General features: G+C 28.8%; 1 protein-coding gene across 1 annotated transcript; it reads left to right on the top strand.

Moving 5' to 3' along the window:
• Positions 1 to 10,499: 10,499 nt before the first annotated feature.
• On the top strand, positions 10,500 to 11,374 carry LOC130998965 (desiccation-related protein PCC27-45-like). Its single transcript, XM_057924407.1, has 2 exons — positions 10,500 to 10,876; positions 10,957 to 11,374. The coding sequence occupies exons 1-2, from the start codon at positions 10,674 to 10,676 to the stop codon at positions 11,204 to 11,206; spliced, it is 453 nt and encodes a 150-aa protein (XP_057780390.1). The 5' UTR covers positions 10,500 to 10,673; the 3' UTR covers positions 11,207 to 11,374.
• Positions 11,375 to 11,971: the final 597 nt, after the last annotated feature.

Raw genomic sequence — 11,971 nt, 5'->3', positions numbered from 1 at the left:
ACTAATATTATCAATATTATTATTATTATTATTATTATTATTATTATTATTATTATTATTATTATTATTTATTTAAAAAAATAATTTTTTATTATAGAGTAATCCTCTCATATCTGTGGGAATGCATAATACCATGGGGGAGGGGAGGAATGTCTAATCCCAAATGCATGAGAATAGGCATTCCATCGGGAAAGACGATTCTCGTTATAAAAATTGTACCAGTCATAGGATTGGGAATGAGCGCAGGAATAATCATTCAATTCTCATTCAATTCATGTATACCGGCCATGCTCTTAGGGTGCATTCTCTTTAGTTATAAATTTATCATGGAAAAATGAGGGATAAACAAAATTTCACCCTTCAAATATTTCATTTCTTTTCCCTCATTTCCTATAAAATAGAATTTGACCATTACCCATTCCTCATTTTCACTACAAATGAGACATAATATTATCACACCAAAAATGAAAAGATAATATTATCCCTCCTTTGTAGTGAAAAAAAAAATGAGTAAGGGTCAAATTATATTTTATAGGAAATCTATATATTATATAAAAGAGCAGTATAACGGCTACATTTTCCCACCAAAAATTTTCTCACATTATTTTTCTCTTATCTGTTTTGATTTTTTTATAAAAATCGTCAACTTTGATTAATAAAAATATATTCAACATAGATGTTAAATTGAAGATAATGAAAAGATCTTTAATTTGATATAAAAATTATAAAAAATAAATTTGAAACGAATAAGTTATTATAAATTAAAGTTACAAAATTATTTTTTTCTCTTTCATCTTTTATCTCTCCTTTCTTTTTTCTAATTTCTATTAATTATACGGTTCTTTCTCTTTCATTCATTTTTCATATTTTCTATTTATTTTTTTATTATAACAAATTAATGCAACTAAAAAGATGAAACTTATATTTATTCATTTTAGAACTCTTTAGTTTAAACAAATTTTTTAAGTGAATTTTTATATTAATATAAATATGTATATATATATATATATATTAAAATAGATTTTCAAATACGATCTAGATTTATTAAATTTTCAGTATGTTTTTATATGGATTTTTATCCGTCCGCCAAAAGTAGACCACTTTGGTGGGAACGAGATTTAATAAAATTGGTGATGATTTTGATGTAGTGGAGAAAGGGTCCCACCACTTTTTGAGCTGTGTGGTTGAGATTGAATTTGGGGTGAGTTTTTTTGTAAATAAAGAGTGTTTGTAAGGATAAAGATTAAAGTGGATGGTGGGACCATTTCCTTAAAAGGAAAGTGGTCTACTCTTTGCGGACGCCCAATATAGTAAAAGTGGTCTACTTTTGGCGGACGGAGGGAGTATTTATTTATATTAACATATTTGTTATTATTATTTCGTAGTTGAATTTAATATTAGATTGACAACTACTTATCTATTAAGCAAAAAAAATGATTAATTGGAAAATAATTAATTGGAGAATCATTATTGATTCTCTTTAAAATATAAAATAAAAGTAAATTGAAGAGTTTAATTTTATAGTAGCATGTCTATTCAAATTTACTTAAATCATATACTCCACATTTTATTTTTGAAAATGAATGACAAGTTCAACGCTTTATTTTTTCTGCTAATCCATTGATAAAAAATACAGTAAAATACACAAATAAAAATTTTGATGCATATAAAAATAATTGTTGTCATGTTTATTCAAATTACCTGGCATGTATGCAGTTACGACTCACCGATGAAATCATTTTTCAGATAAATTTTTTATTATTAAAGTTGAAACCCCAACTAAAATAATGCAACATCATTATTCAATATTATAAAATTAAATTTCATAAATTGACCATTTTTATTATGAAAACGAATCATGTCTTTTCGTAAAATCAATTCTTCGGATGTTGTATAGGAACTTTATTTAGAATTTGTATTTAAACAAAATGACCACATAAATATGATTAAATATGCAATCCAAAAATATACTATTAAACTTTTTTTTTATCAAGAAAACAATAAATAAAAATTTCAAGGGGTACCAGTGGTACCAAAACAGAGTATTACAGAGGCAGCCGATCAGCCACACACCAGTCTACAAAACTTAAATCCACATTGATGATTCTATAAATTTTGTTCCAACTCCAAAGCCTACCCTTGATTTCCAATACTAAAGAGCGAATCTCCCAAACCTTTCCATCAAATCTACTTTCATTCCTGCATTTCCACAGAAGCCAAATTGTGCACGTCCAAATCGCTTTAAGTAAATTTTCATCCTTCTTTCCTCTCCCCAAATGCCCAAATGCGTGAACAAGTTAAAATGTTGCACAATACCAAAAATATACTATTAAACTATTTGCAAATAAATAGTTTTGAACATCTTAGAATATTATATGATATATAATGATACTCATTATCATTTATACTTACTTTTGATGATGAATTTATATATTTATACACACTATCAATGAAAATCAATTAATTGGTAATTGAAAATACAAAATTGAAAATTATATATTTTCGAATTCATGTTTTTTATTGAAATTATGTTTTGGATAATTTCAATTTTTATTTAGATTTATATTTACATTTATTTATATTTAGATTATACACCCTCCATCCCAATAAGCTTGTCCGTTTCTTTTCGGCACGGTAATTAAGGAGTGTTAAATTAGAGGAATAAATGTGATGATCCACCTAATTAAGGATTTGATTAGTAAAACTAAATTCTGTAAATTAAAGGCAACAACAAAAATGCAACAAATTTCTGCAAATTTCAATAACAAATTTCAACAAAATCTTCATCCTCCTCAACAAATTTCAACAATTTCTTCTGCAAATTTTTTATCATCTTCGTTAAGCAAGAACAAAAAATGCAACAACCAAAGATGCAACAAAATTCTGCAGATTTCAACAAGAAATTTCAACAAAATCTTCATCCTCCTTAACAAATTTCAAGAATTCCTTCTACAAATTTTTCATCATCTTCGTTAAGCAAGAACAGAAAATGTCTGCCGGCAGAAGTAGAAGGAGAGAGAGATGAGTCGACGACAGTAGCTCGGTGCTCCTGTCCATCCGGTGGGAAGAGAAAGAGAGAGACCGGTGGCGGCTATCAGTCGCTGTCGCCAGAAATTGAAAGGAGTAGAGAGAAATTTTAGATCTAGGTTTAGAGAGAAATAGAGAAACTTTATAGAGAAATTGAAGGGAGACCGGAGCCCGCACACTTCTCTACCGCTGAATCCGCCGCTGAAAGAAGGGGAGTCCCTACTGTTGTTGTCCAGCCGAGGTCAGAGGGTATCCCAGTGGTGGTAGTGGCGTCGTTATCAGGAGTTGAGAGAGAGACGAAAATTGGGGATCTAGGTTTGAGAGAGATGAGCTGGAGAAAGAGAAGGGAAGTGCGATGGCGGCGGCGCTGCAGCTGCAATCACCGGAGATCGAAAGGGAGACGACGTATGCTGGTGTGTGGGCGTGCTTTGTGTGTGAAAAATAGAGATGGTGAGAGTGTCGAGCGAGATGAAGGAGAGAAGGAATGATGTTTAGTGGATTAGTTTTTTATTTTTTTTATTTGTGGGAGTTGGGGAGGGGGAGCAGTGTGGGGTTTGAACTCGGGACCTCACTGTTCACACACAGGAGGTCGCACCGCTTGGTGTCCCCTTGGGGACTATTTAGTGGATTAGTTAGGATGGTGTTTAATTAACTAATCAAGCTTTAAATTTTTTTCCTAAAAAGAAAATGGGACAAGATTATTGGGACAAACCAAAAAGGAAAGTGAGATAAGATTATTGGGACGGAGGGAGTATATATTTAATATACATATTTATTTATTTAAAATATCGTTCAGTTTCGATACTGATCGTGCATCGCACAAGTGGGCGCGTGTTAATGAGAAAAAAGAAAGAAAAAATTTAAAGGATAAATTTTTATTTATCCCTCTTTTTTCACGTAATAAATTTACAATTAAAGAGAACGCATTTTTAATATTTTTAAAATTTTTAATTTAAGAAATTAATGTCCAAAACCTATAATCGAGTCCTCCAAAAAAAAAGTTATTCGGGACTGACGAAACGCGTAACTTGAATTGGAACTTCAGTCATATCTCTTCGAATTTAATAAATGGTTCTAAATTTAATGAGGAACTAGTGTGTAACCCGTCGAAATTCGACGGGGAGCCACTTTATGGTGTAATTATTATTGTACATTTTTTTTATTACAACATATAAATAATTTTTATATAAATTATTTAAAATTTTAATTTTATTTTATCAAAATAAATTGCTAGTATAGATCAAGCCTTTTGGCTAATTATAGTTCTTATTGAGAGTTAAAATAGATTGTCTTTTTATACATTATTTGATGAAATTTCATAAAAGTTGATGTAAGCTTGACGATTTTAAAAAATAATAAGAAAAAGATTTAGGTCTATATGACATAATATATGATGAAGAATTGACACATCGTATTTTTTTGTTAATTATATATAAAAAAATTACTAATTTTCAGGAGTGTAATTTTTATAAATTGATAGACAAAATTTAAGACCATGTCTTATACTTATATGAATATCATCTCATCGGAACCTTACAAAACTTTTGAACATCATCTTATCTGTAGCTTGAAATATCACATTAAACTTTGTACATTGAACTTCTAATCATTATTTTTTTTGAAGCTTGTTATATGAGATTTGGCTTATGGGTATCATCTCATCTTATTCTTGAAAAGATAAAACTTAACTCGTAAGCAACATCTAATTTGGAGCTCATAAGACCATAACTGATTTGTGAGCATCATCTCGTGCGAAGCTTGAAAGACTATAACTAACTTGTGAGCATCTTCTTGTGTGGAACTTGAAAGACCATAACTGATTTGTGAACATCATCTCGTCTATAGTTTGATAGACAGAGCTTAGTTCTAAGCATTACTCACTTGGAGCTTGAAAGGCTGGAGCTGAGTGCTAACCATTATCTCATTTAAAGCTTCAAAGACCGAAATTAAGTTGTGAACATCATTTTGTTTGGAACTTGACAAACTATATCTAATTTGTGAGCATCATATTGTTAGAAGCCAAAATACTTGTAAGACTATAATTGACTTGTAAGCATCATCTCGTGTAGAACTTGAAAGACTATATAATTGACTTGTAAGCATCATCTCGTTCATAGTTTGATAGATTGAAGCTGAGTTCTAAGCATCAGTCATTTGGAGCTTTATTTGAATCTTAAAGGACCAAAATTTAGTTATAAACATCATCTCCTTTGGAGTTTGACAAAGCACTTATAACTTATGAGCATCATATTGTTTGGAGCCAAAATTGAGTTTTGAGTACATCTCAAATGAAGCTTGATAGACCATCTCTGATTTTTTAACATTATCTTTCACCCGGAGTTTGAAAGATCAAAAGTGAATTTTAAGAATCATCTTGTTTAGAGCTATACAAAAACATATACCAAGCGAAAATGCTTATAAATAAATTAATCAATTTGTATTATCACTAATTTAGTACAATTGACAATTTTCTACGTTGAATAAATAAAAAACTTATGCAGACATATCAAGATAAATTAGTTTTAAATATATTAAGCCAAAATTTACTATATTTTAGTTTATTTATATAAATGTTAGTGATTAGAAAATCATCTTATGTTTAACGCACAATTATAATTTTCAGCTTTCTCAATGTTAATATTGTTGTAAACTCGTCATTTTTTAAAATCGAATTAGATAACTAAAAATTTAGAGTTTTCACATCTACGCCAAACTACATTTTCCTTAAACATATATCAAATAATTGAATTTTTCAATCCGATTATTAATTAATCCAATCAAACTAAGTAGCATATTTAGTTTTTAAAAATTCAATAATAATAATTTGTACTATAGTTGGTTGATTTAATATTATAGGAAATAACAAAGCTAAATTATTTGATCTTTTTTAAATATAACTATTTAAAAAATATAAATAACATATGAAAAATGCAATGTATTACGTTATTATTTTAATATATCAACTCACATTATTCATTAAATATAATTATAGCCAAAGTAATATTAGATAAATTGAATTAATTTTTAATATGAATATAACTATTTATTTGGCAAACTGAAAGTTAATTGACGAAATTAAATTGGCATTGCAAATATATAAAAGATGAGATACCACATACAAATATTATATAGGTCGTAGTCAATATGAACTTGCGAATAAATAGGTACCAATGTCATAAGACATGTGGAGTATCTTAATATATACTTTTTCTACAAAGATTCTACATTTTCTAAAATGTAATAAAAAAAGTGTCATAAAAATCAATATGAAATTCAAATTGCATAATTTTATTTTTATAAATATCTTTTTATATAGATTTTACACTTTTTAAAATATCATAACGCTAAATATTGAATTATAGAATTAATAAAAATATAAATAATGTAAGAAAAATCAAATTTATTAATTCATTATTTTAATATGTGGACTCACATTATTGACTAAATTTTATTATTGGTCAAAATAATGCTAGATAAATTAAATTATTTTTAATAAAAAATATAACTACCTATTTGGTCAACTAAAAGTTAATTGACCAAATTAAATTGATGGGGCAAATATATACATAATGAAATACTACACAAGTATTTATATAGTATGTGATCAAGATGGAGTTTGATTAAAAATCAATGTGGGATAACTTGTGAAAAAAAATGAGAATAAAGATAATAGATAATTTTTGAAATGGTGATATTCTAGATATGCCACATAGTAAACCATTTTCCTATTATAAAGAAGATTCTCACATTAATATTATATTAAACTTTATCATGGAAAAATTTGAATTACTACAAAATATAAATTTTTATATCCACCAAGTTAATTAAAATTGTATGTTTGGTATATAACTATGACTTTCATTATAATACATCCATAACATAAAATATGAGAAAATAAATTAAATTGTTGCAAGATATGAAATGACACATTTAAAATATAACATAGTAAGAAAATAATTGCAAAAATAGTAATAATGAAAATACATCATAATTAAATTATAATTTTTTTATTTAAACTTATCAAAAATTTAGATCCCATGTCAAACTTTGAGTAGACCTAATCATTTAGATAACGTAATCAAAAGAACAATAAGATTAAACTTCCATTTCACAAGTGAATATATAAAGGATGAGATACTACACACAAGTATTTATATAGGCTTTAGTTAAGATGGAGTTTGATCAAAAAACCAATGTGGGATAAGAGATGTGACTTACGAAAAAAATGAGAATAATGGAGATTAGAAAGTTTTCAAAATGATTGAACTATAGAATACTACATACACATTTTCATAGTTCAATTTTATAGAATAATAGTCATCATCTTAATTGATTGAACCATGATTGAGGATGAATATATTCTCTTGTGAAATCGAAGTTTAATGTTATTGTTATTTTGATTAAGTTTTATCTAAATGATTAGGTCTACTAAATTTTTGACGCGGGGCCTAATTTTCTTGATGAATAAAAATAAAAATTATAAATTTAATTGTGACGTATTTTCATTATTACTATTTTTGTAATTATTTTCTTACTATATAGATTTTAAATGTGTCATTTAGATCCCATGTCAAACTTTGAGTAGACCTAATCATTTAAATAACGTAATCAAAAGAACTCTAAGATTAAACTTCCATTTCATAAGAGAATATATAAAGGATGATATACTACACACAAGTATTTATATAGGCTTTAGTTAAGATGGAGTTTGATTAAAAATCAATGTGGGATAAGAGATGTGACTTGCGAAAAAAATGAGAATAAAGGAGATTAGAAAGTTTTCAAAATGATTGAAGTATAGAATACTACATACATATTTTCATAGTTCAATTTTATAGAATAATAGTCATCATCTTAATTGATTGAACCATGATTGAGGATGAATATATTCTCTTGTGAAATCGAAATTTAATGTTATTGTTCTTTTGATTAAGTTATATCTAAATGATTAGGTCTACTAAAATTTTGACGCGGGGCCTAATTTTCTTGATGAATAAAAATAAAAAATTACAAATTTAATTGTGACGTATTTTCATTATTACTATTTTTGTAATTATTTTCTTACTATATAGATTTTAAATGTTTCATTTGAAGCCTATTATATTCATATCTTGTAGGAATTTAATTTATTTTCTCATATTTAATTTTATGTTATGGATGTATTATAATGAAAGTCATAGTTATATACCAAACATACAATTTTAATTCACTTGGTGGATACAAAAATTTATATTTTGTAGTAATTCAAATTTTCCCATGATAAAGTTAAATATAATATCAATGTGGGAATAATGAATGACTAATGTAAGAATGTGAATGACCTTTTATTTAGGTAATGAATTGCTAAAGTTTGATATGTTTTCAATGTGGGATAAATGAATTAAGATAGCAAAGAATAGTTAATGGAGAAGATGCCACCTAGGATTGAGGATGAATGTGGTGTGTCTAATATGTATTGCTTTATAGAATTGATAGATAGATACTTAAAAAGAGAGACGTGTAATATTTGGCTCTTTTGGTTGGCGCACTCTTACTTCTCCACGTTTAAATGCAACCCCCAATTACGTGACAATTAGCACGTGTCTATAAATCGCGACTTAAGGTGGCATGACGAATAATATCTCCAAAATATAGGGTAAGAATCCCAATAATAATGAATCGCCTAAAGGGCAAAAAAGCGATAATGACCGACATTTATGGATATGTATAAATTGTATAATAAATATGCTTCATATGATTTCGAATTATGTCTCCAAAAGTATTAAAAGTCTTTTTTTTTCTTCTTCGATATAGCATTATGTTATGAATAATAATATGCATTATAAAGAAATTTTGTAACAAAATAAATTAAGTGAAAACTAGCAATTTCTCCCCAACCTTAACTCTCCTATAGCAGATTCGCAATTACAACCTGGTTGTGTCCATTTAAAATTCTAACATTCGATAAGTTGTGTAATTTATTGTCCCCCGCGTCACGGAGGATTGATATCATTCAGGGTTAATTACACAACTTATTGAACGCTAATTATGTTCACTTCTTTAAGTTTTTTTTTTTTGTAAAAATGCCCTAAGTTATCATACAAAGCATTTCATGTCCTAATTATGTGAAGTACCTATTTTACCTTTTGATGTTGATGAGTTTGCTATAGATCTTAAGAAATAGAGCATTTTAAATTTCCATTTAAAAATACAACCTTTCGTTAAGATTGTAATTGCGACAGGAGGTGAAAGTTGGGGGAAAATTGCTTCTTTTACAATAAATTAATAATCAAACTATACTTTCGCAATTAATCTATACTAGACTATTAGTCTAAAAATTTGACTATATTTAAATAAATTGAAAAAGGTACTCACATTTTAGTGGAAATTGAATCAAATATTTCTCGTCAAAAAAAAATTAATGCCTTAACTTTAATGCTTGAAAATTATAAATATATGATACGGAAATAATAAATCATGATAATATTATTTTTATAAATAATTATTACTTATAAAATTATCAAAAAAAAAAAATAGGATTGAAGAATTTATTATTTTGAAAACTTATAAATCATCCAAACTTATTTTATAATTGTATGCTATTTAATAACTTATTTTACAAAATACTTTTAAAGAGTGATAGACTTAACCAAATACGCCCCACACTAATATATATATATATATATATATATATATATATATATATATATATATATATAAGATGATATAAAATTAATTACATCCCGCTTGAAAAAAAAATAATAAAAATAAAAATTAATTACATCGAGTAATCCTTTTTCCATAACAACCCGCATCTTCCACTTAAGAACAAATAGATATTGCTAATGAGGCCTATATATTAAGCGGCAAAACTATTGTTAATTTATAAAAATAAAAAATAAATAAATTAAATTAAGTGGCAAAACTAAGACACCAAAAATTTTCCTTTTACAGAGGTCTTGAGTTTAATTAATTTCGCATATGTACAATTAATTTTCATACCTTTATGTAGACAATGGTCTTATCTACGTGCGATTATTTTTACACCTTCGTGTGGTATAGAGGTCTCGTTCCGTTTACGTGCAGTTAATTTTTCCACTTTTGTTTGTTGTAGTCTTGTAGAGGTCTCGTCCTGCATGCGTGAGGTTAGTTTTTCCACCTTTATGTGGATTTTTTTAACTTTGTATGGAGTAGAGGTCTTGTCCCGCATACGTGCATTAAGTTTTTCCACTTTTACGTGGATAACAGTTATTTTTCCACATTTGTGTAGTGTAGAGATCTCGTCCTGCATGCATGCAATAAGTTTTTTCACCTTTATGTGAATAACAATTATTTTTTCACATTTGTGTGGTGTAGAGGTCTTATCTTGCATGCATGTGGTTAAATTTTTATAATTTTTATATGGATAGTGGTCTCGTCTGGATGCGAGTTACTTATTTAATTATATATAATAAATATTTTTTTGTAAAAAAAAAAAAATAAGTAGATATTTTATGCGGACGCTCATGATTATCTGAAAGAACAATAAATACCAAATGTCGAAACTTTGTTTGTGTTCATAACCAACCTCTGCCAAATCAAAACGACGATAATATTGGCTCTTGCTCCAGAAAATCACCTCAAAACTTCTCTCTCTCTTCAATCACTAGAATATTCAAACAACAACGATGGACTTGATGGACAAGGCAAAGGAGTTCGTCGCAGATAAGGTGGCGAACATAGAGAAGCCGTCGGCGTCCGTGGACGACGTCGATCTGAAGCACGTCGGCCGCGACGGCATCACCTATCTGGCGAAGGTCACCGTCGTCAATCCCTACGGCGTCTCCATCCCCATCGGCGACATCACCTACTCTCTCAAAAGCGTCGACAGGTTCTCCTATTTCATTTTTCATTGATTAAATCGCGTTTGATCCGATCTCGGAATCGATTTGGAATGTATATATGATTTAGGGTCATCGCGTCCGGTAACATTCCGGATCCTGGATCGCTGAAGGGGAACGATAAAACAATCCTTGAGGTGGAGATGAAGGTTCCGCACAGTGTGTTGGTGAGCTTGATTAAAGACATCGGCGCCGATTGGGACGTCGATTACACCGTCGAGATCGGAATCACGGTGGATCTGCCCGTCCTCGGGAATTTCACCATGCCGCTCACGCACAAGGGTGAGATGAAATTGCCATCTCTCCAGGACTGCATTTAGATCGACCTTGTGCTACGTCGTTTTAATACAACTCTCGCTCTGTATGAATGTTGTAGAAGTTGATGCTGCGTAATTTTTTGCTTTTTTGTGGTTTTGATTTTTAGTTTTTAGACGAGTTGTTGCATGGTGAAAATAGGGGTATAAACTCAATAGAATAATTATGATCTTTTTTTTTTTGCAGAGTTGGTATTTCCTATTCTATTAATTTGGAAAAAAGAAGAAGAAATGAATACAACTTCTCGCACGTGTTATAAAAAACATGTAGCGCAACTACTTTTTTTTTTGATAAATTATGGAGTAGTAATTATTAAATAAAGAAATTTGTTTTAATAAATTGCAATTATTAAATAAAAAAATTGTAAGAAAACATGTAGCGTAACTACTACTTCTTGCGGAACAACTTACATTACAATAAATTCACTGACTGAATTTTTCGTCGGTGCATCTACATATTTTCTAGACATTTTAAATCACTGATGGCTCACCAACGTCGATCATCGATTGTCGTTAGCCTAGTCGGTATTCAAAACTCCAACGAAAACGTGTGTTCCTCGGTGCTATAGCGATGGAATCAGCGATGGAAAAAATATTGATGAATATAATTCAATTATTTATAGACATTTCTAAATTATGGGTATAATGGATTTTTTATTCTTCCGGGCGAGGGCAAATCCATCATTTTAAATTTGTCATGCTTCGTTGAGGTAAAATTTCGGCTTTTCAAATTACATACATATAGATATAGTATATGTTTTGCATTGAATA

This window comes from Salvia miltiorrhiza, chromosome 8, assembly GCF_028751815.1.
Source record: "Salvia miltiorrhiza cultivar Shanhuang (shh) chromosome 8, IMPLAD_Smil_shh, whole genome shotgun sequence".
In the NCBI taxonomy this organism is placed as follows: domain Eukaryota; kingdom Viridiplantae; phylum Streptophyta; class Magnoliopsida; order Lamiales; family Lamiaceae; genus Salvia; species Salvia miltiorrhiza.
Note: the sequence above shows the minus strand (reverse complement) of the source record. Positions and strands in the feature narration are given on the sequence as shown.

Bases quoted from the DNA above. Each gene is read 5' to 3' on its own strand.
- LOC130998965 (XM_057924407.1), top strand. From the start codon at position 10,674: ATGGACTTGATGGACAAGGCAAAGGAGTTCGTCGCAGATAAGGTGGCG. The intron at 10,877-10,956 runs GTTCTCCTATTT...TATATGATTTAG, and splicing joins TCTCTCAAAAGCGTCGACAG to GGTCATCGCGTCCGGTAACA.